General features: G+C 45.7%; 1 protein-coding gene across 5 annotated transcripts in view; it reads right to left on the bottom strand.

The window, feature by feature from the left end:
* atf7a (activating transcription factor 7a) overlaps window positions 1-26,498 on the bottom strand; it is a 62,852-nt gene that overhangs the window by 2,854 nt on the left and 33,500 nt on the right. For 4 of the 5 annotated variants that reach the window (XM_084333915.1, XM_084333913.1, XM_084333914.1 and 1 more), the window contains 7 exons: window positions 26,309-26,405; window positions 15,764-15,909; window positions 14,828-14,977; window positions 12,913-13,067; window positions 11,847-11,940; window positions 11,627-11,746; window positions 753-902 (listed from right to left, as the gene is read on the bottom strand). In XM_084333915.1, coding sequence (XP_084190041.1) covers window positions 753-902; window positions 11,627-11,746; window positions 11,847-11,940; window positions 12,913-13,067; window positions 14,828-14,977; window positions 15,764-15,909; window positions 26,309-26,405 — 912 coding nt within the window. The remainder of the gene's footprint in view (window positions 1-752; window positions 903-11,626; window positions 11,747-11,846; window positions 11,941-12,912; window positions 13,068-14,827; window positions 14,978-15,763; window positions 15,910-26,308; window positions 26,406-26,498) is intronic. The other variant, XM_084333917.1, reaches the window with a different exon arrangement.

The raw sequence follows: 26,498 nt of genomic DNA, 5'->3' as shown, positions 1-26,498 counted from the left end.
TTGTTACGTGGATCCAGACAAACACTATAGTGCATTTGGATAGCTTTCTAAACTCAATAATCGATATGATTTCGGCGTTTATTGCGCCATACAAACCGGAAATGGATCTAGGAGATGGGCGTCAAATAATTGGGATCTTTTTCCTCCAGTCTCATCGGCGAACAGTAAGCGGACAGTAACGTTATTTTCAGCCCGATTGTTTATTCATTTCACTGCAAACCATCTGATCAATATATCAACCCATACTAAATAAAGCCGTTACTGACAATCAAGGAATTATAAACGCCCCCCCCCCCCCCCCCCTTTCCTTCACGCATGATGAAGCATAATGTATACCGATCATATACATTTGAATTTTTTAATATAGCGCGTATAGGAAAGAAACGGCAATCGATAATCTATCATATGCGTCAGGGCCTATAACTCTCGTTTTTGGAATTACAGCAGAAAACCTTAAAACATACTTATATTCTAGACGGTATTAACACAACAATGTATGAATGAAAAAATATAACGTTCCCACATCTTGAACGATAGATAATCGATGTTGAATGGGGCATAGTAATGTCAATATAGCAATACAATTTAAAAAGTTATAGCCCTGCAAAGAAGGTAAACATCTCCATAGGCTTTCAACGGTGGCAGACTGGGTACAATGATGGGCACAACCCCCGGCGCCCAATGTGTTAATACATGTTGTCCATTCCAAATAAACGAATACATTTAAATGAGTGTGTGTGTGTATCCTGTACCTGTGGCTGTGCAGGGGACGGGGCGTCTGGGTGCTGGACCAGCAGCTGGCTGTGCTCCACCCTCTGGGGCACCATGGGGCTGTGTCCCATGGACATGTGTCCCAAGCTCTGACCGCACAGGCTCTGCTGGGACAGCGCTGCCTTCAGACGCTACAGGACAACCACAAGCATGACATGAATAATAAAACCATACAGTGTGGAGTACAGACCCAGGACTAACAGTATCACTGTACCGGAACAGAGTAAGCATAGACCACAGAAGTGAGACTCGACTATAATTCCTTCCCTGGTTCAAAATACCTTAAATTTTAAGATTGTGCAACATGTGCCCGAGGGAATACTGTTCTTTTTACAGTAATTGATTGCACCAAATCGCTGATGATTCTGACATCAGAGGTCATAACCTGTTCAAATGACATAAACGAGGAGATGGCGATACCATTTATTTCAATGTTGGCCGAACGAAAGGTTCCCACACTTGGCACCAATGTGCATTCACTCGCTACACAGTGACGTAATGACCCTTCCTTCTTTTATAGTTTCCTTGGCTGAAATGAGGAAGTTCTACTTGTGCTTCTTCAACTGTACAGCCAGTTTATATTATTATATATTATGTCCTCTTCACATGCATACCTTTGTGTATTTCCCACCGTCTGCTTGTAACTACCTGACCTCACGGTGCACTAGCTTCAATTGTGAGTGAACCGGTGGTAGTTTAACCTTGGTTCTCTGGGTTGATGCGCTATAGCTTAAATTGTGAGTGAGCGGTAGTTTAATTACTGCATGTAATTGACTAACTCACTACACAGCTAGTGTTAGCTGCCGCTCAACAGTGAGATGTTAGCATCGCCGGGAGTCTGGGCCAACAGAGACCGATGTTGCCGCGGCCATCTTGCGAGGGTGGAGAACACCCACTCATAACATGCATGTATGTCTATGGTGCAATTGGTGCATGTACTATTGAAATAACCATAGCTTGCTAAATGTTCAACCGTTGGGTTTGTTAAAAACGTCAGATGTAGTTATACTGCATACTTATAATAGACTTTGATATAAAAATAATTATAATTATAAAAAAGATTATAAGCAAGAATCATAGCCACGTTAATAACGTTTGTAATAAACCAAACAGTTTGTAAATCTGTCAAGATTTCAGCGGGTTAAAAGTATTTTTGTTTGTGCAGTTATATAGTCGTACTGGCGAATCGCGTCTCGCTCTTTCGCCATCGAGATATACCTCATCTCCAGTACCTACTGTACTACATGAACAAAAAACAAAGCACCCTTGCACTTGACCAGGCCCCGCCCCAGTGACTTATTATAAGTCACCAGGCGTGGTCATACTCGCCCTTCCTCTTATTTCGTTTTCCATCATGGCCGTGCTTTGCACCTTATGTAACTAGTGTTATGAAATGCAGAGAGAAATTGAACAATGTTGGGTTTTCGCCGGAGATTTTCCAGCCCCTGGAATCTTCTCGGCATGTTCCAACGGCACGTCGGGTCTGTCCTGGTGTTTCCTCGTCTTGTGACAGCAGATCGAGGGACGACGTGCGATGTATAGCTATCGAGCTAACTCGCACTCAGGTAGGCTCTGTGCCATCAGGCATTAACGCTGGTGTTAGTAATACTGCTTGTTGTCCTATGAGACAACAGAGTTGTGTATTGGCGCAAGGGGCAGGATATCTGGGTAAACGCGACTCTGAGTTGGACGTTTTCCAGGCTATCCTGGAGCGCGCTGCTAATACTAATGCTATAATGCTGGGTCACTGTTCTAATGTTCCCCGCTGTGGGATGTCACCGCTTTTCCCTCCTCTTAACCGGTTCATTGATGAAGGTCAGTCGGTAGCTAATGTGGGGGGTTTTGCTGAGACTTATTTACCCTTTTTACGGGTAAATGGGTTGACAACAGGGCGCAGGGCAGGTGTGCCGTGGCTGGAAAGCCAGGTAGCATCGATCCTGTGCTCCTGCGGGGTTGAACGGTGTCCCACCCGGAAGCCAACGCTTGAGAGCGAGTCGGCCCGGCAGGTGGCAGTATGGACTGATGAGGGTTATACTGCCATAGGATGGAATTTAGCTGCGGCCAGTGTCGTGGCTCAGCTGATTGTTTTTCTGTCCACATTAGCGTCGGGTAGTGGGGCTGCAGGGCCAGCCGACGCTAAAAATATCTTGCGTATTTTTGGGGTTATAGAAATCTTGAATCACTCGCAAGCTATAACCGCAGGGAGGATCAGGATGTTATCAACACTTGTTAATAGGCATCTCTGGTTGGAGCATTCTTCCCTTGGGGAGGAGGAAAGGTTTCTTCTCCTTAAGGCTCCTCTTTCCGCGTGTGACGTACATGGGTATGGGTACGTGGGTTGGTCATTACCATTATTACTGTATTTATGACACCATCTGAACATCAGGTTAGTATATGTAAATGTGTTGTTTTGTATGTGTGATGTTGTGTCATCTCCTAATCTTCTGTTCTGTTCCGCAGATGCCACTCATCTCCCTGATTGGATTGGTTGCACCTGATTGGTGCATCTTCAGGCAGGCAGTGGATGGAGATGAGTGAATAACAGGGTGGGAGATGACACACGTCCGGGCGCCTCATTTGGATCACTGCCACGTTCCAGAGTGGAGTGAGGAGGTTGCCTTCTTGACTAGCTGTAGCTGTGGAGCGATACTGTGTGGCTTGGTGCCATTTACCACTTGGTGTGGATTAATCCTGTACTAGTTGTGGTGTCCTATGACGGACACGTTAATATTTTGCTAAGTGTTTGTCTGTATGTATACCTTGTTTGTTCTCCCCTACCTTTTTCCCTGTGCACCATGGAGGAGGTTTAAAGCCCTACCTCCATTAAATATATAATTTACTATTTGGAAAACGTCTTGTGTTGTGGCTTTCTTACCTACCTGGGACATTGCTTTAAACGCATTTACTGAGAGAGGCTGTTTTTTGCTCATGTGCAGCCGGCTCCAGTTATTATTCTGTGTGGTCCTTAGACCTTTGTACATGACACCGCGGAAGGACTTTTTTGTCGTTCTGCGGGAACGCGGGCGGTATTTGGCATGGGCCCCACACCGCCTCACGCTATGCAGCCAGAGGTGAGAGCACGGCCTCGTCAACGACTATGGCGAGGCCCTCGACCGGCGGCCATGTTTCCCCCGCCAGAGGTACCCTTGGCGGCCGAGGGATCGGCTACATTGGATGAGCACAACCTAAGAAACCGTCGCCGTCCTGCCGCGTGCAGCCCGCTCTCCGATCACTCCCTCCCCCAACACCAGCGGAAAAGGGGCTCTGATTTGTTTCCTTTGGCTGCGGGCCGCGGGCCTTCAATGAAGCGCATGCGGCCCCACGTTTCGCTTCTCATGGGGACAGGGGCTGACACCCAGTTGATGGCTGAGCCTGGGTCTGTCCGTGAGAATGTTGTGCCGTCACGTGGCTCCCTCGCCACGCGTTATGCGTCTGCGATTGGTGAGCCTGGTGTTACGTCTGTCACCTTCAAAGGTTGTCAGCAGGGGGACTCGAGGCCTCTTCGAAAGAATGCTCAGGCCGGGTATGACGTTGGTGCCTCCCACTCCCGCAAGATCGGCAGTGGTCTGGCAGGCGCGCGTGATTTGGGTGGTAGTAATATCACTGCAGGGCTACGGTGTGTAGGAACCCATGGGGGCCTCACACCTTGCATGTCCAGCTGCAGAACAACAGCATGTTCTGGAGGGGTGTTCAGGGGGGGAGCTTTTGTCACCAGGTATGATGTCAGCTTCTCCCGTATCAAACCGGCCCTTTCTGTCGGGGTCCCCCCTTGGGTGCGATTGCCTCGTGGGTTGTATCAGGGACCGTTGTCCCGATTCCTGTTGGCGAAGCAGGCCGTAGTCGTGGTCCCACGGGAGGACGCGATGTCGGGCGTCTACTCCCGTTATTTTCTGGTGCCCAAAAAAGGTTCAAGTTCAAGTTCCTTTTATTGCCACACGGCCAGGCCGGTGGAATTCGAGCACGGTGCAGGTGGTAGCTGCGACAATACACCACAGTCCACAAAGACATAAGAAGACACATAACATAACATAAACATAACATAACATAACAGCAGGGGGTAAAATTAGGAGGAGTTGGAGTTAAGTAGTTGTATGGCCTTGGGGAAGAAACTGTTGTTGAACCTAACCGTGCGACTGCCCAGTGACCTGAACCTCCTACCAGAGGGGAGGTGTTGGAAGAGGTGATGAGCTGGGTGCAGGGGGTCACTGATGATTTTGTGTGCGCGTGTGATGGTGTGACGTTTGTGTATGGAGTCCAGGGTGGGGAGTTTGCAGTTAATGATTTTGGATGCCCTTGTCAGACCTATACTGGATCTGTCCGCATTCAATCTTCTGATTGTGGCAAGACGGTTCAGAATGTTGACCGTCAAACACCTGTTAAACGCTGTCAGGGTGGGGGACTGGTTCACCTCCATAGACCTGAAGGATGCGTATTTTCACATCCCGATTTACCCTCCTCACAGGAAATTCCTACGGTTCCTGTTTCAGGGCGTGGCGTACGAATACCAGAGGTTGCCGTTCGGCTACTCTCTGGCCCCCCGCACATTCACCAAGTGCGTAGAGACCGCACTGGAGCATCTACGTCATCAAGGGATACGAATTATTTTCTACCTCAACGACATTCTGCTCCTCAGCCGGTCGGAGGAGGTCGCCAGGTCTCATACCAGGCTGGTGGTGGAATTCCTCACCAAGCTGGGTTTTGCTGTGAACTGGAATAAGAGTACGCCTCTTCCCAGTCAACAGGTGGAGTACTTGGGCTTGGTTCTAAGCTCAAGGCCCATGAGGGCTACCCTCTCGGAGCAACAGCGAGTGTCTATCCTCACCGCGCTCAGGGGGTTCCGTCCTGGCGGGACGGTCACGGCGCTGTATGTGATGCGCCTGCTCGGTATGATGGCATCTGCTCACTCTGTGGTCCCTCTTGGCCTCCTCTTCATGAGGAGGATACAAAGGTGGTTTTCCAGCATGAAAATAGACCCGGTGAGGGACAAGTGGAAACGGTTGAAGGTTCCCTTGTCGATACGGGGGGATCTCGCCCACTGGAGGAGGCCTGGTACCCTCACCAGCGGGGTCCCCATGAGCAGCAGGCGGTCGCACGTCACAGTATTCACCGACGCCTCCCTCACGGGATGGGGGGGACGTGTCGGTCCAACGCAGTGGGGGGCAGCTGGACAATCCATGCTGCCCGGTGTGCCATGCACATCAATGTGTTGGAATTGAAGGCGGTCCTCCTGGTCCTCAAGCAGCTCGACCACTTAGTGGTAGGCGAGCACGTCTTGGTCAGGACGGACAGCATGACAGCAGCGGCGTATATCAACAGACAGGGTGGAGTACGCTCCATCCGTCTGCACCGGGCGGCGTTCGGGCTCTGGCTGTGGGAGTCTCACAATCTGCGCAGCCTGAGGGCGCTCCACATCCCTGGCAGGGAGAATGTGGGCGCAGATGTGATGTCGCGGGGCGGTCCTCGTCCCGACGAGTGGACACTACGTCGAGACAGTCGGGCAGGTCTGGGACCGCTTCGGGGAAGCCTCGTGGATCTGTTTGCGAGCAGACAGTCACACCAGTGCCCCTTGTGGTTCTCGGTCAGTCGGGGGGACGATCCTCCCTTGGGGGTGGATGCCTTCTCGATGTATCCATGGCCTCCCGGGCTTCTGTACGCCTTTCCCCCCACGCACCTGATAAGTCAGTTGTTGGAGCGGGTACGTCGGGAGCGCAGGACCTTGATCCTGATTGCGCCGGACCGGGGCACGGCTGTGTGGTTCCCGGTCCTGATCCAGCTCTTGGTAGCCCCGCCGTGGCCTGTTCCTTGGTCGTCACGGGCCCTCTCTCAAGCGCACGGGTCTCTGTGTCGGTTCCCTGTGCTGGGCCAGCCCCTGATGGTTTGGCTGGTGAGAGGGTGAGTCTGGAGAGGATGGACCCTTCTGTGGTTGACACCATCCGGAACACGCAGGCTCCCTCCACTATCGCGGTTTACGCGGGTAGGTGGCGTATTTTCCAAGAGTGGTGTAAGGTGGGGGGCTGGGACCCGGTGTCCTGCCCCCTGGACGCTGTCCTTACCTTTCTTCAGTCTATTTTTGATAGACTGTCGGCTTCAACGGTGAGGGTATATGCTGCGGCTATATCCTCTTGTCATGAGGGGTTTGAGGGCCACCCTCTTGTGAAGCGTTTCCTGCTTGGCGCTCTGCGCCTTAAGCCGGTGAAACGTTCTCTGTCTCCGAGTTGGGACCTTCAATTGGTCCTCGGTCGGTTGTCCAAGGCCCCGTTTGAGCCTCTTGAGCAGGCACCTTTGGAACAGCCGTCTTTCAAGACTGCGTTCCTGCTGGCCATCACCTCCGCTAAGTGCGTGGGTGAGCTCTGTGCTCTCTCGGTGCGGCCTGAGTGCTTGTCTATTCGTGTCAATAGCGGTGCAACTCTGAGGCCTAATCCAGTCTTCGTGCCAAAAAATATCCGGAGCTCTTTTCGCTCCAGGGATATTGTGGTTCAGGCGTTTCATCCGCCTCCTCACGCTGATGAGTTAGAGGCGAGCCATCACCTGTCGTGTCCTGTCTGGGCTTTGGGGCTTTACCTCAGCCGGACTCAGGACCTCAGGGCTACTGATCAGCTCTTTGTCTGTTACGGTGGCTCTCGCGCTGGTAAGGCACTGTCGAAACAGCGCCTGTCCCATTGGTTGTGCGAGGGCATTGCCCTTTGCTACACGTTGGCTGGGCTGGCCTGGGGGTGTCAGGGCACACTCCACTCGTGGGGTGGCGGCCTCTGCCGCCCTGTTAGGAGGGGCCTCGGTGGAGGACATCTGTGCTGCGGCCTCATGGTCCTCCCCGGGTCCCTTCGTTAGGTTTTACCTCATGGACATGACTGGGGGTTCTGTCTCCCAGGCGGTTCTGAGGTCTGGAACCTCCCCTGCTTCCCGCCTTTCGGTGGGTTAGCAGGGATGTGTGGGTGTGTGCCACAAGGTGTTGTGTCACACGTGGTCCCGCCTGTCCTGTGCGTTAGAGGTTTCTAGTTCCCTCTTTTCGCACTTGGGTGGAGTTGACTGCCGCCCCCTCTTCGCTAGGAAGGGGGGGTGATGGGACTCCCCTCCCCCCTGGTGTAGGGCTTGCGGGTCCTCAGGGGGTACATTTGTCGGTCCTCGCGTCTGCTCTGTCCCCATATCTCGATGGCGAAAGAGCGAGACGCGATTCGCCAGTACGACTATATAACGATAGGTTATGTATATAACCTAGTTATATGAGTACTGGCTGAGCGTCTCGCTCTTAGCGCGCCCTGAGGTCCCTTGAGGGGGTTTTTCTGATGGAAAACTCTTTCCGAGGAAGCGCGAGTGTGACCACGCCTGGTGACTTATAGTAAGTCACTGGGGCGGGGCCTGGTCAAGTGCAAGGGTGCTTTGTTTTTCGTTCATGTAGTACAGTAGGTACTGGAGATGAGGTATATCTCGATGGCGAAAGAGCGAGACGCTCAGCCAGTACTCATATAACTAGGTTATATACATAACCTATCGATAATCACCTTAAAAGCAGTAGTCCACCCTCGCAAGATGGCCACCGGTGAAGTACGCAGGAGACTCCGCCTTGAGCCATCTAGTGTTATATATCTATGGTCTGGGCGGCTTCGTGCTCGTTCTTTTTTTTATAATTTTTTTTACAAATGGATTACATTTCCCAAGGAATCACCAGTTACCTTCACATATGAAAAGAAAACGCTAGCTAGCGTGACTTATTTTTTGTAGGAAATATCTTTAGCTAACCATACGCTAGACTCCAGCAGACGGTCAGCATGGCTGCTAGCTAACCTAACCACCATGACCTACATGACACTCCCAACTTGGCTGCGGGTTGTAGTTTGCAGATCATCTAAACTACACATGTGTTTCTTGCAATTGTAAAACACATTTTTGTCTCATCATATATCGTATATAAGATCGTTTTTTGTCTCATCAGATATGTAGACTTGTTAATGCAGATAATTCTTCAAGCGGATTACATTTTGTGCTGCAAAATAACACAGTCTTCACAGTAAAGTATAGGAGACTTATGAACCACGGGGCTGTGCCAAATGGAATGTCACTTCTGAGGTCAGCTTCCCAGACACAGCCCACGGCAAAGACCATCAGAAAAATTTAAAGATCTGGCAAAGTGACTCTTCATAGAGGATCCGTCCGGAAGTAGGATTGCTCTGGATCCTGGGAAACCAACCCCAACCAACTGTGAAAAAGTTTACATTTTCCCAGTCTTCCCAAGAACCTTTTCTGCAATTTTTTGAGTTTTGAGCTCTACACAGTGGCGAATCCTCATGGAAGCCAACGGAAGCCAGGCCTCCCTATAAAAATATGAATTAATATCAAATATGAAATATGAAAAAAAAAAAATATATATATATATAGTTTACAATAATAATAAAAAATCATTATTTTTCATGTTTTTTTTTTTTTTAATATCTCCCTCTTCTCCTTCTCACTCTCTCTAACACACTGTCAGACTCACTGCAGCAGAGGAGACTGGAGAGGAGGCAGGGGGGAGGTGTCTTTCTCCAGCCTCCCCATGTATGTGGACTCCAAAACCAATACTAGCCAATCAGATTCGAGCTGACGAAAGCCCTGCCCACACCTTTTTTTTATCCACTTTTTCTCCCATTTTCTATATTTTCTCCCATCCCAATTTCGTATCATCCAATTCAACCCTCCCCTGTCACGAACGCTGTTTCTTGCCTCCCACAAGCCGGCTGCAATGTGGACAAAGTCATACATAGCACAAGTCCCCTCCGGTACTTGAGGTAACAGCAGTCGCATCTTTTCACCTGCGCAGCTCGATCTCTCAGTGGCGAGGAGTAACGCGTGGGAGGCTCACGCTGCCCCCGACACTTCCTGATTCTACTGCGCAGGCGCACCAACCGACCTGTAGGAGTCGCTGTCCACAACGCCCGATCCCCACCCATCAGTTTCCCACCCTCTAATACTGCCAATTGTATTAGTACGGACGACCAGCCAAACTGAAAACAATGTGGAGAGCTGGATTCGAACACGCGAACCCAGCGTCTCCACATTGGTGGCGAGTGCCTTGCCCACTACACCACCTAGCCGCCCAAGCCCTGCCCACACCTTAAAACGGGCCTGTCAGCAGACTAAGTGGCCTCCCCTCTGCACATTTGAAAATTTTATTAACCCGTGACTGCTCCCACGGGCCGAATATTGCCCCGATCCTCGCGAGATTAAATCACTTCCATCATCGAAAACGAGGGGAAAAGGTCGGCTCGCGACCCTGATAATGTCGCGTGATTTTAAAAACGCTGTATTAAAGGGGAACTATTTTACTATTTCTTTCACTATTTGGGCACTTTTACACAATTCCTGTGAGTCTATGGAACACCTCTGTAATATATATATATTTTTTATTCATTGTTTTGTATTTCTAATCAAGTCCTCAAAAACAGCATTTTTCTACCTCAAGATCTCAAGCTGTTTTGAGCCTGGGACGCAGGTGCAGGTGCAGGTGCCACCTAAACCACTGCGCAGCGTCGTCTTCGCCTGAACATTAACATGCAGCAGTGACTATATGACATCACATATAGGCACATTTTCAAACGACTCAGTTCAGTGAGGGTGAATATTGTGAGAGGAGAATTGGAAGAATGCGCCAATATGAGAATTTTGAGACATAGATCATATTAATATAAGTTCACATAGCTAGGAAACAATGCTAAACACTCAAAAAGGCCATTTATAAGATAGTTCCCCTTTAAGTGAGCCTATTATGGGCTCCACGCGAGCTTTCTATCGTGGGAACATCTGGGCGTCCCGCAACTTTTACTCATTCACATGTAGCCCCGAAAATGCTTAGAAAAGGAAAGCCGAAAGCGTGGAATAAACTCGCAGACACGGAAAAGTGTCCCACGGGCGTGCCGTGATTCCGATCCGCGTGAAAATATTCACGGCCATAGAGGAGACCGTGGGACACCTTTTTGCAACCGAATATGTGTCTCAAATTTGCTCCCACGCGGCGCGCAAAAATGAACCAATGCTCCAGCAGTATTAATGACCCTGATGTAAACAAGACAAACGTCTTTCTCTGGTCTGCATCCCCTTATAAAATTGTGTGTATTGAGCCGTACTGTATTGTACCCATTCTGCAATCTATTAAATAAATTAAAAGAAAGTTTGACTGGCCGCCGAGCCATACTGTAGTGTACATGGGGACTGCTTGACTTAAAAGAAAGAAAAAAAAATTAATAAAAATATGTAATAATTTTTCTTTTTTTAATATTTTTTTTTTGGCATCCCCTGTTATTTTACCCACGCGACGCCACTGGCTCTACAAGGTAAGGAAAGTGACATCATCAAACTGCATCGCCTGAGATGGTGGGAAGAAAACGTTATGGTCACGTTCCGATATCAAAAACCTAAATGTATTCCAAAGAATTGTAGAGACAACGACACAGCAAGACGATCCAGTCTACTTGACATTATTGCCGAAGTCTGGCAGCCGTGGAAGCAGAATTGGGGCCAGAATTATATTTTGCTGAGAGCAGTCAAACTATTTTGATTTGAGAGGATCAAAGGACCAGCACAATTGTACTAATGTTCTAGAAGGCCAGTCCCACGGCAGCCTTCCAGGACATCAGCAGAAGTCAGCCCATCGAGTCATTTGATTTCAGTCCACAAAACCACACTTAAAAACTTGGATCCTCAACCGTAAGGGTTAAATATATGAAACGGCCTATTTGCCGTATCGTAAAATCAGTCATATGATATGATGCGATGGGGCAAAAGAAGGCTGCGGGGGTTGGGGGGTGTGTGAATGGGGTAGACAAAAAGAAAAAAGGCGATAGAGAGCCAGAAATAGAATAGAGAAAGCTAATCTGCTGCTGACCATCTTGGCCTCGGAGTGGATGCTATAGCCGGAGGGTGAGTTTGATCCACTGCTGCTGCCACCCAGAGGAGGGCCTGGGATACCAGGAATGTTGGGGATCATACACATGGGCCGGACCAGCTGGAGAGACCACACAACACACACACGTTAATATCCATGAATCACATCAGGTCATTAAAAGTGGAAGATACTAGCGAGTTAAAATGGCGGCGTGCCTTACATTTATGACGGAGGGCATCTGCCCCGGGCCTGGGAGCACAGGCACCGCCTGGCCGTTGGGAAGCATCATCATGGGATAGTGGCTGGTTGGCGAGCTACACACACACACACACAGACAGACTATCAGAATCAGAATCAGGAAGGTCTTTATTGCTTACAGATACAAGGAATAGCTTCTTCCCCCAGGCCATCAGAGTCTTGAACACTGAACTCTCCACACACAAGCACACATGAGCACACACACAACACACATACTGTATACGCTCACACACTAACAGTCACTTTAGCACGAACACACACACACACGTGTTGCACACGCTCACACCAAACGATCACTTTACAAAATGAAAAGGTCACTTTACTTTATAAAAAATAAAAATAAAGAATGGGAGTGGTTCTTGTATAGAAATAGATGGATATAGCAAGATAGCATAAGGATATATAGTATAACTGTATATTGTATAGTATAGTAGTGTACATAAGACCCAGTGCCTCATCTGTAGCTTAACACTGTATTGCACTATCGCAGGACCTTAGCATGTCTTTTACCATGCATTTTAAACTTTATGTACATTATACCTGTTATGTCTTATTCTTATTACTTGTATGCCGTGACAAATAAAACTCTTGACTTGAATTCGTCTTGGTCGTTTGGTGAATCAACATTAACAGACAATTAAAGTAGAATAAAATAACATGGAATATATAAACTGAATTAGAATAAAAATACAGTGGAATAGAATATGTAACAGGGCTGTGCAATTGTGCAGTATTGTGCAAAAGGTATGAAGGAGAGGGGATTGGACTGACATAACATACATACCGGTACCTAACAACTTTCGCCAATCAGCGGAATGGAAGGAAAGTAGTGGCTCTCCCTTTTAGTGACTCACATAGCAACGTATGTGTGTGTGTGTGTGTGTGTGTGTGTGTGTGTGTGTGTGTGTGTGTGTGTGTGTGTGTGTGTGTTTGCACGTATGCGGTCGCAGCTATTGCAAAATCCCACTTGTTAAAACTATAATGGGTTATAGTTCTATAAGGGGTGGGGGGTGGAGGGCAGGCCTCACCACAGCGTGCGGTTGGAGGGCGGTGTCTGTGTGATGACGGAGGTGGGGGAGGGCATGGTGGGCTGGAAGGCGTCGAAGCCCAGGTGGAGCGGTAGGGACCCTGGACGCGGACGCACTATGGTCGGAGTGGGGGCCGCGCTCCTGGGAGGGGAGTCCTGGGGAATAAACAGTTGTTTAGGAGAAACCTTTATAAAACAAAGTACAAAGACACGATTCTGACTATTAGGTGGCACGTGGTGTAGTGGTTAATACTGTCGCCTCACAGCTAGAAGGTCCTGGGTTTGATTCCAATTTGGGGACAAGGTGGGGTATCTCCCGGGCCTTTCTTCCACACAAGTCGATGCCTTGCTAATTAACCAGAAGAATACTTCTGCACACTTGAATAAAAGTCTTGAGGAGCAGTTTTGTTGTAGAGAGAAATCACTTTGGAAAAAGAACGAGAAGGTCCGCCCTGAAGACCATTTGGGATTGAAACATCGTCTGCAAATAATCAGTGTGCAAGACCTTCTCGTTTGTTCCAAGTTGCCTTGCTAATTGAAACAGCCCAGTTCCTGCTTCTCTACAATTTTGGTAGTAACGAATGGAATGACATGACGTGAATAATAATGCGGTCGTGAAATACCAAGTGACAAGAGTCACATCTTAATTTATATTGATTCTCAACCTTTTTGACACTAAAACCAGAGGAATGCCTTTTCAAGACATGATCAAGCAGAGACAGAATGGTGCATTTTCTACACCAAATAATGATTATTCGTTCCCCTTTTCAGGATATTTAACTTTATTTTATGATTATTTTAATCATTAATAAAGAAAAACATTTTCACAAATCCCTGGGGGGGTCCTGACCCCCAGATTGAGAACCACTACCTCTAGATGATGAAAGAAGCAAAATCGATGCTGCAGCACATCTGCAGACATTGCGAGGTGTGTCCTGTGGGCCAAGCTGGGAATCTGGAGGAACACACATTCATCCAGACTCCTTCAGTGGGTTTAGGTTATGGAAATCAAATGCCCTGCCGTTTCAAACAGCTGGCTGTGAAGTCATCACCATCACACACATAGGAGCAGTCGCTAGCTAGCTAACAGGTGCTGCTGCTCCACTGAAGACATCAGCACAGCAGTGCTACAACCAATCCCTGCCACTACAACGGAGCTTGTGGTCACCTGCTATGTTCCCCCTGAATGGTCAATAGGCAGTATACATAGCTTGCCAACCTCTTGATACGAGTTCATAAAATATGAATGACATATTGGCAGGGTCTATCTCTGTGATTATTTAAGCGAGAGACCAACACAATGATGTAATGTACAAGGGAAGTCTGATATTAGATTTAAGATGCTGCCTGAACGGCAGTATTCACATTCTATTCATGAACATAAAAATGTCATGAAGATTTCTCACAGTATCAGACAGATGCCCCACCAACTGATTTTATTTTGCTGTGGTGTAGTAGTGGATGAAGTGGTGTCGGTGTGGTGTAGTGAAACCCCTACTGCTCATACTGCTGAAAATGATGCTAGCTCATTACCCTCAGCCGTAAACTGTTCCCCAAACGGCAGGAACCCACCACGATCCTGCTCGGGACCAACAGAGCTCACAGTGAAGAACAGTAAATCACAACATGCGCACGGCACGCACTTGCCAATTAATGTCATGAGGTCGGCAGCAGCAGACACTCTAATTTGTGTGTCTGGAGTTCATTTAAGCTCAAGACCACTAAATTGTTAGTGAAAATTAAAAACGGCAATACGGGTAAATTGTGTTCACAGATTATCCTTCACTTAGATGTTAGATACTCAGCTCATGCGACCATCAGCATTTGTTTACTTTTTTTTGCCTGGACACACTTAGCCCCCTGTTGACCACTGACCTAGACCCGCCCACTGTTATATCCCAGACCTTTCCTCTCACCAGAGAATCGTTGCTGTCCGACCTGCTGGAGATGGAGTCAGGGCTGCCCGGTGGGGTGGAGTCTATGTCCACAGGAGACTCCTGCTTCACCTTGACGTCCGACGGTGTCTGCAGGCTCATGTCCAGAGCCACCAAGTTAGGAGCCGGGAGCTGTAGGGGAGGTTGAGGAAAGAGACGGATTGAGATACTACTATGACAGAATGAGATACTAATATGACAGAATGAGATACTACTATGACAGAATGAGATACTACTATGACAGAAAAGAAGAATGACACTTCAGCAGGCATCAAAAGCCCCGTTTTTGACCACAGGAACTTTCCTCTGGAACTAGGAACCCTTTGAGGAACTTGTGCATTTCCATCGCAGGGACCAGTGTCTAAAAGTTCCAGGGACATTGTTTTACCCCCCAAAAGGCCCCTGCTTCAAGAGCTTTCTTACAAAAGCCACCCCCCCACAATGGCAACTACCCATATGATGGCTGTACATTTAATCGAAACATACCGTACTTTTCGCACCTGACTATAAGCCGCAGCAGCTAAATTGAATGATGTGTACATATATAAGCCGCACTGGACTATAAGCCGCAGGTGTTTTAATGTTTAATTACCATATGTAATTAGCATTGGGACACAATACTGTCGGACAAATAACAAGAATTAACTCATTTACAAGTTGTATTAAGTTTAGCAAATAAGGGAACAGATAAATAACATTTCAATGCAGTCAAAAAAGCTATATTTTGATTTTTACATTTTCGGGTTTGGTCACGTCGAGTCACATATAAGCCGCACCGTTATATAAGCCGCAGGGTTCAAAAATGGGGGGAAAAGCCGCGGCTTATAGTCCGAAAAGTACTGAAATCACAACATGGCCTCCACTGAAGAACCATATAATCCTGTGTGTTGACGCACTTAGACGGACACACACACCCACCCCCCGGTAGCTCACAGGGTTCTTGGCCCTCTTGTCGTCATCCTCCTGCGCCTTGCGGAACTCTTGCTCGAAGTTGCTGTCCAGCTCACTGAACAAACCGACCTCCTCACAGTTCTTTAGGAAGCGGGTGGGAGTAGGTGTCTGGTCTGGCAACAAGGAACGCGAGAGAGAAAGAGAAGAAAACATTTTAAAAACATTATGAAACCTTCAATGAACTGCTTTCACACATAGTTTCATTATGTATTTATGGCCTGCAAGCAAATTAACTTAGAAGCAGACTCACTCCAAGTAGTAAAAGTGTTTGTGGAAATCTTTATGTGGGCTTATTAACAATATTGGATTATGCTGATCATTTGCGTAGTTTAATACTGTGTTCAAAACCAAACGCTAAATACTACCATGTTTGGCATTCCTTTAGAACTCAGTCGTATCGTGTCGACGCTCTATAAAAAAAACCTACATCTTTGATGCTGCACATTGTATTTCGGTATAACTACTTCCTTTTTTTTTTTACCTACTTTTTCTCCTCATTTTTCTGTGATTTTTCTCCCATCCCAATTTCCTCTCGTGCCAATTCTCCCTCCCCTGTCCTGATCGTTGCTCGCATGTGCCCCCCACTGGCCGGTCGTAGGGAGGATAGAAGCCCATCACATGTCCCCTCCGATACATGTGGAGGCAGCCAGTCACTTCTTTTCACCTGCCAGCGCGGACTCTCATTGGCGAGGTGTAACGTGTGGGAGGCTCACTGCCCCCGCCATTTCCTGTCTTTGCTGTGCAGGCGCCCTGACCGACCTGTAGGAGTCGCTGTTTACAACGACCAGACTACCACCCATCGACTCCCCTCCCACTGACTCTGCCAATTGAGTCAGTATGACGGCCGGCCCAAGCCGGAGGCAACGCTGACAGCCGGATTCGAGACCGGTGTCTCTTGCGTTGGTGACGAGCGCAATGTCCGCTGCGCCACCCAGCCGCCTCGGTATAACTACTTCCTTGTATGCTGGACAAACACAAACACTGGAGTACCGAGTACATATCCATCTAGGAGCTTGGACTCAGTAAGGGGTGGAGAGACGCACAAGGAGTAAGATGCAGGACATCATGAAGAATCACCTCCACCATCTCCATCACAACCTGACAGGACAGAGGAGCAGTGGACAACTCATCTCTGCGCTCACGGACTGAGCGGTACAGGGGATGTTTTGTCCCCTCAGCCATCAGACTGTTTAACAGGCGAGGGCAGAGGTTCATGAGTCACCTCGCACCCCCCCCCCCCCATTGAACAATGTGCAATTACATTAATTTATTGATCTATTTTAATGCTGCTAGCAATTTTTTTTTTTAAATGTTCACTTTTTAACTTAAGTACTGTTTTTATTGTTTGTCCACCACATTGTTTTACTCATTTAACAATTTTATTGTGTGTCCATTTATGTCAGTCTATTTTAACGTTTGTCAACTGATGAGCTATTGGATACCTGAATTTCCCCAAGGGGATCAATAAAATATCTATCTATATATCTATGCCAGGGGTTTTCAAACTTATACCACAACCCCATTTTATTTAGGATTTCTTTTGGCGACCCCACACTTAATGTATTGCGTAATTTCAACATGGAATTAAGGAATATCAAAATAAAAGCACACGTTGTTGAACTTGATCATGGATATTTATTAGAACATTTTATTACAGCACTATGTTATCAATACACATTTATAAAACGAGGCATATTTAGCCAAAATATGTTGCCAGAACGTTTCTAAAAAAATTAAATAAAAAAAGTTTAAATTATTTTTACTTGCCAATGCACACGGTCACCTACCCGCGACCACACTTTGAGTCGCAGCCCTTAGTCTGAGAACCGCTGATCTAAGCCATGCTGCTGATACTACCGTAAATCCTCAAATATAGGACAGGTCTTGTATTTACCTCAGCTGCAAAGAGCACCAGGCCTTTATTAGAGAGAGGCTTATATAAGAGGCAGGCCTTAATTTCACAAACTGGCCAATTGTAATTGTGATTGATTGATTGATTTTATTTAGACATAAACATATACAGATCACATGAGTATTTGCTTTGTCAGGGTGAAACTGTGGTGGATTAACGTAATTAACACACTGAAGTTGGAACAGTCTATAGGTTGCAGGGTCCGGGGACGATTTAGCGCGTGGTACCTTCTCGACTACCTCAGTCGAATCGAGTTGCATTGATACAGTAACATGCAGTAGCTTTAGCTAACGCTATCATAGCCATCATGATCTGTAATGCCAACTGGACAACGCCAGCCCCGCCTGCCAACACCATATAGATAGCGAACGTTAACGTTTGCAAAACAAAGCCAACGTCATCCAGCCGACACCACAGATCTAGATATGACAACGTTAGCTAACGCCAACGTTTGCATTGGCAAGAGTTTATCTCATTCTATATCACGGCACAATTTTTTTTTTTTTTGCGACCTTGTATTGGAAGCCGGCCTGTATTTGTCTCCATGTATCAAACCCCCGGCTTATATAAGAGGCCCGTCCTTTATTCTAGTACCCTCCACTATTAGAGGATTTACGGTATGTATATAGGTGCGGCATACACATATACTAACTCTACTCACTGTATAGACCTCTCACGCCCTGGTTCCTTTGAAAATGAATAAGTCTTTTCCTTTCCCATTTACCAGTAATGTTGTCCTTGATGCTGCATGTGGGATTAACAGGGAAAGGATTTAGTTTGTTAACACATTGGGTGCCACGCCCCTTTGCCCAGATAACCCCTTGAGTGCCAGCGCTTTAGTCAATGGGAGGTTGGGGATATTTGCAAACTATAAACTATATCTTAAATTATGGCTATGGGTCTAAAACACCCCTCGCTTATCAATGACTTGCTTGCAGTCAACATGTATGAAATGGATTGTTTTTTCATTGGTACATTTCCGTTTTAGACCGTTTTGAATACGAGTATAGTTTCGGAGAGTTCTAGTAATTTCAGAGAAATTCTGTGATAATAGCCCTTTAGTGGAATACACAAAACACGTCGTCATTTTTCGGCCTATTTATGAATCGATTTCAAATAAACGCTAGATTATCGATAGTATATGTGTACTTATGCACGCTAGAGAAGCGGGCTGAAAAATCGATTATTCATGCCGTGCTTAGCGTTAACGGCACACACACACAGCCACACACACACACGTTGTGATCGCTGTGAAAAAAACATCTGATTAACGCAAAACTGTGAGTCCTTACCTCAGATCTTCTGCAAAAAGATTAATCCAATTCCTGATCGCCATTCCAAATATCGATCGTGTTTATTGATCCAACGTTATAGTCCGAAACACATAATCGAAAGCTCCTCCCAGCCTCCCCAGTGAATGTAGTAACAGACACTGCTTGCCAGAGATGGGGAAACCCTGGACCGGAGTTTTTTTCTGATGCACAATGCCCACTCAATCCAATGATGTGCATTACCATCCGGGAGACGATAGGGGGCGGTTTTTGCCCTTTTCGAGCTCAGAGCCATTCCCAATGATAACGTCAGGCTGGATGGATGAAAAATGAATGGATATCGCTAATAAAAGAAATAACGATTAAATAACGAGAAAACTCGTCATTGGCACTCAACGCATGGCGAGTTAGGACAGGACATCTTGTCATTGGCACTCAATGTGTTAATGCTCTAATTATTTTAAGCCAAATCGCTAACACTAAATGACCGGATGTTGCAGAGAATGCACTGATCACGCTGGTGACCTGATCTGCAATGCTAAGCTTTTTCTGGTTAAAGATTTTAACCGCTGCTTCAAAATTCAAAACCCCCTGCGTTATCAGAGAGAGAAATGTATATTAGAAGGCCTTGTTCACGCGGGAACCACAGCCTGCATTCACTGCAGACGACAGCTAAGAGCGATGTATTAATGGTCCATTCATTTTCCTATGACTGCGCGAGCTAAGAGACGAGAGCAGCCGGAAAGAGGTCACCCGTGAGAGAGGTCTATTGTTTGTTTCGCTGTCCCTGTACGCTGTATGCCACGTCCTGGTGTCGTTCATACCATGTGCGTCGTACTCTGGAACTCTGTAAGATGTTAAATGGTAAGTTTCTGCACCCTGTTCCACCAAGAATGGTGAAGGATTCCTGTTAAAAATTCACTCTACCTGGCCTCTAAAAAGAGTTCCGATTTTTCTGCTTCAAGATTAGATAAGATGAGATAAGATATTCCTTTATTGATTACCTTGGGGGAAATCTGGGCATCATAGCAGCATGGGGGAGGGGGAAGGGGGGAACAGGTGTAGATAGTAGAAAGATAAATGATGTGTAAACAATATAATTAACTCTGAATATATAAATATGAGGTTAAAGGTCCTATAGTTTTTAAAGCAGGGTCCCCCGGTGGTCCTTCAGGGGGCCCCTAGTGAAAAGGTTTAATTTCACCATTATTTCCTTCTAGAGCTATCCCCAAAGCCTGTTTTTGGGATTCGAACTTCGGCAGGGTTTTTTAGGTACCTACCGAAAACGATCGAACCATCGTTTTTAATCATGGAAAAAATGTGGTCCTAAATAATTTTTATGGTTCAGTACTGTCGAGTCTTCACTTTAGGCACATAGCGTAGAACATATGCGCATATTGCTGCGGTCAAAAATGGTTATTAAAAGTAGTAGTACCTACTTACTGGTCACAGGAGGCTTCAATAACGTTTGGATGGTAATCCATTTTGTGAATACATTTGTTGAAACAACATCTTGGCCGACGGCTCCTGCCATAGGGATGCACCGATCCGACTTTTTCAGTCCCGATACCGATACCGATCCGAATCCAAATTATTTCCCCAAAAAAGTAAAAAAATATATATATATTTTGTTTTTAAGAATTGTAAGGGATCACAAGTGTGTTTTTGATTTGTTGGGCGGCTAAGTGGCGCAGTGGGCAAGGCGCTCGCCACTAACGCAGGAGACGCTGGGTTCGAGCCCAGCTCTCGGCATTGCTACCAGCCTGGCTGGTCGTTCATACTAACACAATTGGCAGTGTTAGGGGTGGGAAAGCTGGTGGGTGGGGATCGGACGTTGTGGACAGCGACTCCTACAGGTCGGTTGGTGCGCCTGCGCAGCAGAATCAGGAAGTGACGGGGGCAGCGTGAGCCTCCAACGCGTTACTCCTCGCCACTGAGAGATCGCGCTGTGCAGGTGAAAAGATGCAATGGCTGCCTCCTCGTGTACCGGAGGGGACAAGTGATGCAAGGCTTCGTCCACATTGCAGCAGCCCAGTGGGAGGCATGGTCTAACAACGTTCGAGACAGGGGAGGGTAGAATTGGACAATACGAAATTGGGATGGGAGAAAAATTGAAAATGGGGAGAAAAAGTGGATCAAAAAAAATTTTGTTTTTGATTTGTTGTAAACAAAGACAGAAAATAAACTTCATTCAATTAATAAACTGTATGCCTCACTGTCACCGTGTGGAAGACACTGGGATCATTCTTTTGTGCAAGGCAACATCAGGCTTGACTTAAAACATTACTTTCCTAACTTAGTGAAACTAAATGTAACAAATTAACACAGATATAAATGTACTGAATTGGTTATTTCTTATTTTATTTATTATAAAAAAAAAATTAAAAATCTGATATATATATATATATATATATATATTTTTTTTGCCGATACCCGATCCAGCTATTTTACTGATATCGGCAGCCGATACAGATACCAATATCGGAGCATCCCTAATCTCATGCATAGCTAAAACGTGCATAACATACCTGTGTAACGTTAACACTTTGAGCGCCGGCCGTGTTTTCCTTTTTACCCCCTTGAATGCCACGGTCCACGGCCAATGTTAACGTTAATATTGCCTAATCTATGTTTTAAATTATGGCTATTTGTCTAATCTGCCCGTCGCTTATCAAAGACTCATTTTCCAGTCAACATTGGCAAGGCAGATTGTATTTTTTTTTTGTGTTTTTTTTTTTGTGTATTTTTTTTTAAACAAACACATAAACAAACATAACACACAATAGGATATACAAATACACATATGCTCCAGCTCGTACCCCCCTCTCCCGGACCCCCCATTGGATAATCCAACCATTATAATTTGTTCCTAACCAGACACTACCATTATATGCTGGCTTTTATTCTCTCCACCACTTCTAACCACATTGCCATTTTGGATTCATTGAGACCCAAAATTCTAGCTGTTGATATTTCTTGATAAATCACATCGAGATATGTAAGAATCCAGACCTTACGGCAAATTTTTTCCGGTTGAAACCATCGTGATGCTATCAGCTTTTTAGCCACTGTGATACCGGATAAAACCAATCTCTTTAGCTGTGGAGGTACTGCATGCTCAAAGACATCATTCAGCAGTAATACAGAGGGGTGTACAGGTATATCCAGAGTTAAGAGATTTGACAATTGCTGGGTCACTTCTTTCCAAAATATCTTAATTCGTGGGCAGTCCCAGTACATGTGCATAAATGTCCCTTCATCCCCATTTGTACATAAGGAGCATTTGGAGTCTTGTTTATTGTTTATTGTATTTTTATCGCTTCATTTCCGTTTGATAGCATTTTGAAAATCACCCGTTTTCCGGGGAAAAACAACCCATGCCTATGATAATCGCCTTTTACTGGAATATTCCAGAACGTTGTCATTTTTCGGCCTATTTATGAATCGTTTTCAAATAAACGCTAGATGATAGTATTAATCGCTGCTCTTATTTCCTCATGGCTTTTACAGTAAAAACAGCCATATCACATATCACATAAACGCTTATTTCTGTGAAAACGAGTCTGATTATCCTAACACTGATAACATAGATTCCTTACCTGAGGTCAGATGGTATCCAAATGGTTTATTCCAATTTCCGATCGCCATTTGAAAAAATCGATAAATGTATTGATCAACCGTGTATACAATAGAACACATGATCCGTGCGGCTCAGAGGCTCCAGAATGAACTCTGGTAGACCCCGGCTGCATCAGTGAGAAGTAAAATGTGGAGTAAGAAATCCGTTCTCCCATTCACTTTCATTGAGTCCATTCCAAAAGGGTGATTTACCATCTGGGAGACGATAGGGGGCGCTTTTTTCACATCTGATCGCTGGCGGTCCCTGGATCTCCAACGGTAGGCTCGCATGATGCAATATGATTTCAGATCGCTAATAAAAAAAAAACTAAAAAAAAACAAGAATAGCCGTGACGTGGCATTCAACGGTCGGGTCGTAAACCCGAATATTCTCGGGCATGGCACTCAAAGTGTTAAGTAACTTGTGTTCCGCTGGGAAAGTTCAGCATCACTGCATACACTTGGTTTAATCCAAACGTCCATTCGGAAAAGTTGTATTATGAAATAAGATGGGTGAGTGAGTCTCTCTCTCTGTCTTTTTTGCATGATTGATTAATTTCCTGATAATGTATGATGGTGACCCCTCCTCATCTCGACTAGACTGTGTTGTGTCTGTGTTTGTGCGTGACTTTTGTGACTTTCAAATTATTGTAAACACAACATAGTACTGTGATATTCTGATATATATCACATTCTGATATATATTTTTTGTGTAAAATAAATAAATAAATAAATAAAACTAAAAATAACAAAAAGAAGGTTCGAACCCATTAATTAAGATTTGAGTGCCATCATAACGAACGAAGGTCCGAACCTTCGAACGTTTGGGCTCAGCCCTATTTCCTTCACTCACTTATTTGATTGAAATAGCCCAATGACATCACCCTCTTACAGTGATAGGGACACTGTACAGTTGCGAGTGCCGTCCTTCAGATGAACCAAGGTCCAGATTGAATTTGGTCGTAAAAAGAACCCAGGGCGCCCATCACAAAGAGGGTTCCCCCAACATTCCTTGACAAATTCCCAAACAGGTCTCTGACATCCCTCCCCCTTAATTGGCTGATATGAATCCCCGTCTCCTGAGCCTTTGAGCCATTGTGTAGTCAGTGTTGGAAAGTAACTACGTTTTTTTTACTCAAGTACTGTACTTAATTACAATTTCGAGCTACTTGTACTTTACGTGAGTATTTTCATTTTAGGAAACTTTATACTTTTACTCCACTACATTTCAAAGGAAATATTCTACATTTTATTCCACTACATTTATCAGTTCCTAGTTACTTTGAAGAAAAATATTTTGCATAGAAAACATGGCAAAAATGTATGAAGATTATATACTTTCACATTTGAAGCCTATCAACTTCAAGAGGACCTAATGAGAGTAGCATAACTGGATCACATACCACATTAATATAACATTTAAAGGTCAATGGATCAAGGCTTGAATGCTACCAAGCACTGGAATACACAAACGGCATGTAGAATGTGTACTTTTACTTTACATACTCAAGTACATTCAATAGCAAATACTTTTACTTAAGTAGAATTTGAATGGAGGACTTTTACCATTAGTCATTTATCTGGGTATTTCTACTTTTACTTAAGTAAAGGAACTGTGTACTTCTTCCACCACTGTGTGCCTGGTGCCAGTGTATGGCAGCCATTGATCCTGCGTAGCATGGAGTGCTACAAGGCAATTTCCACCCTACATTGTACAGCACTTCTGAGTGTCTAGAAAAGCACTATATAAATGCAATGATCGATCATTCATTCATTCAATGAGAATCATAGGCGGCGCGTATATAAGGCCAGGGGAGGCTATGCCGACCCAGTCTGTGCATTATTATAGGCAGCCTAGGCTACGATATTGTGTGTGTGTGGGCTGCTGCAGCCCGGTGGTGACAATACGCAAGGGTCGGCCAACCAAGGTGTCAATGGCAGTAGGTGTGGTGGCCGTTTAACATTCCAGACTGCAGGCAGTAACCAATCACGCCGCATCATCAAACTAACCGATGCCAGGCTGGTCTTCAAAATCCTCCATGGTCTGACTCTAGCCCCACCCCCACTATCCGATTTTTCACATCCAGGTTTGCGTGTAGTCTTTTACCAACAAACTTGCAGTTCCGCGTTCGGGTTCAGAACTGTTGTACCGGGTGGCGTCTATTAGAATCCTAACGCTAATTTCCATTAAGGACAAGTACATTTAGCAAATCAGCCCTCTCCGTGAGAGCTGCCAAGACCTGGAACTCCATTCCAAGTTACATGCCGCCTGGGCATAACACGGATCACCTGAGGCCAAGGGCTTGCTCTACGAGGGCATGATGAGACTGAGTCAGAGTTAATCAAACCGTGGAAACTTTTTAGAGCTACTATGTACATTGTTTTCAAAGCATGATGAGATCCAAATTACGGAAAATGTTTCCTTCATTGCCGTCGGCACCGCAACTTGTGAACGGCCTTTCCCAATGAGGCGCATCCGAAACTTTTGTTGCATTAAGGTAAGACAATGGTTAATCATATTGGATGCCTTCATTTGAACAATTAATTTGCACTATATGAAATGAGTGGGGCTCGCTGTAGTAGCCTAGTAGACGTGGGTGTGTATTGTATGACATCAGAACCTGGACATCACCGTTTGCGTGCAAGCAAAAAAGAAAAAGGGAAAATTTTGCACGCTCCGCACGACTCCCATCCCATCTATAGCCTACCCTAATGTCCAGCTCACCCGCCGCCTATGATGAGAATATATAAGAATTACTCTAATCATAGGTTTCACTCTCATATCTCCCCTCCATCAGATTAGACCTGTTGATTTTTATCCTTAAGTCATTGCTAGGTAAGCTGCCCTTATATATCTCCAGACTTCTGTCCTTTTATACTTGCTTTTTTAATACCAGACGAGCAGCAAATGGAATGCTTTTAAATGTTCCTTTGATGCAGTCAGAGCTTGGTAAAGCTGCATTCTCCCACTATGCTCCCTTTTTATGGAATACGCTGCAAGTAAAACTTTGTCTAGAGGCACTTCCTACTGTGAATGCTTTTAAAGGTATGCTACGATTAGCCCTTTATGAAACATGTAACTGTTTTACCTGATGCTATTGCTGATCTGATTATGCTCCTTGCCACTGCACAAATGGCCTTCTGTATTTATATTTGAATTGTATGTTTTTTGTTTAATGCCCTGTTTTATGTTGAAACGTGTTGTGTGCCGTGTTGGTCAGGACTCCCTGGAAGAAGAGATCTTGTATCTCAATGGGACATTCCTGGATAAATAAAGGATAAATAAAATAAAAAAGACCGCCAACAATAATGATCTTGTCAGACAGGCGTCTCCGGAACTAAATCTCATGGGGGTCCGTTGCCTAATGCATACAAATTTGGGGGTCCTTGACATTGAAATGAGAGAACCACTGCTATGGAAATATAGAAGTACATTCTTATATATAAATGGTAAATGGTGCATTTATATAGTGCTTTTATCCAAAGCGCTTTACAATCTTTGTTCCTCACATTCACACACCGACGGCGGAGGCGACCATGCAAGGAGCCGACCTGCTAATCAGGAGCAATTAGGGGTTAAGTGTCTTGCTCAAGGACAGTTTGACACGCTGCCCAGGAGGAGCAGAAATCGAACCGGGAGCCTTCCGATTACCTCCTGAGCCACTGTTGCCCTAACACAAGATTCTTTGTAACCTTGTTAAGAGGCGGTACCTGCGATAATGACGGAGTCTGTCCTGGGTGGTCCAAACTTCAGTGTCATCTCGTGCTTGTGTTTGTGTACAGCCAGGTGGTCCTCGTTGGTAAACCTCTGGAAAGAGACAACAAGAGTGAAATCTTTGCATTTTGTTAGCATTTTGCACTTTAGTTTTGTTTATTGTATATTTTGTATAGTGTTTTTTTT

The sequence above is a fragment of the Notolepis coatsorum genome (genome assembly GCF_963971535.1).
Source record: "Notolepis coatsorum genome assembly, chromosome: 17".
Taxonomy (NCBI): domain Eukaryota; kingdom Metazoa; phylum Chordata; class Actinopteri; order Aulopiformes; family Paralepididae; genus Notolepis; species Notolepis coatsorum.
The sequence above is the reverse complement of the archived record's forward strand: the minus strand, read 5'-3'. Positions and strand labels throughout refer to the sequence as shown.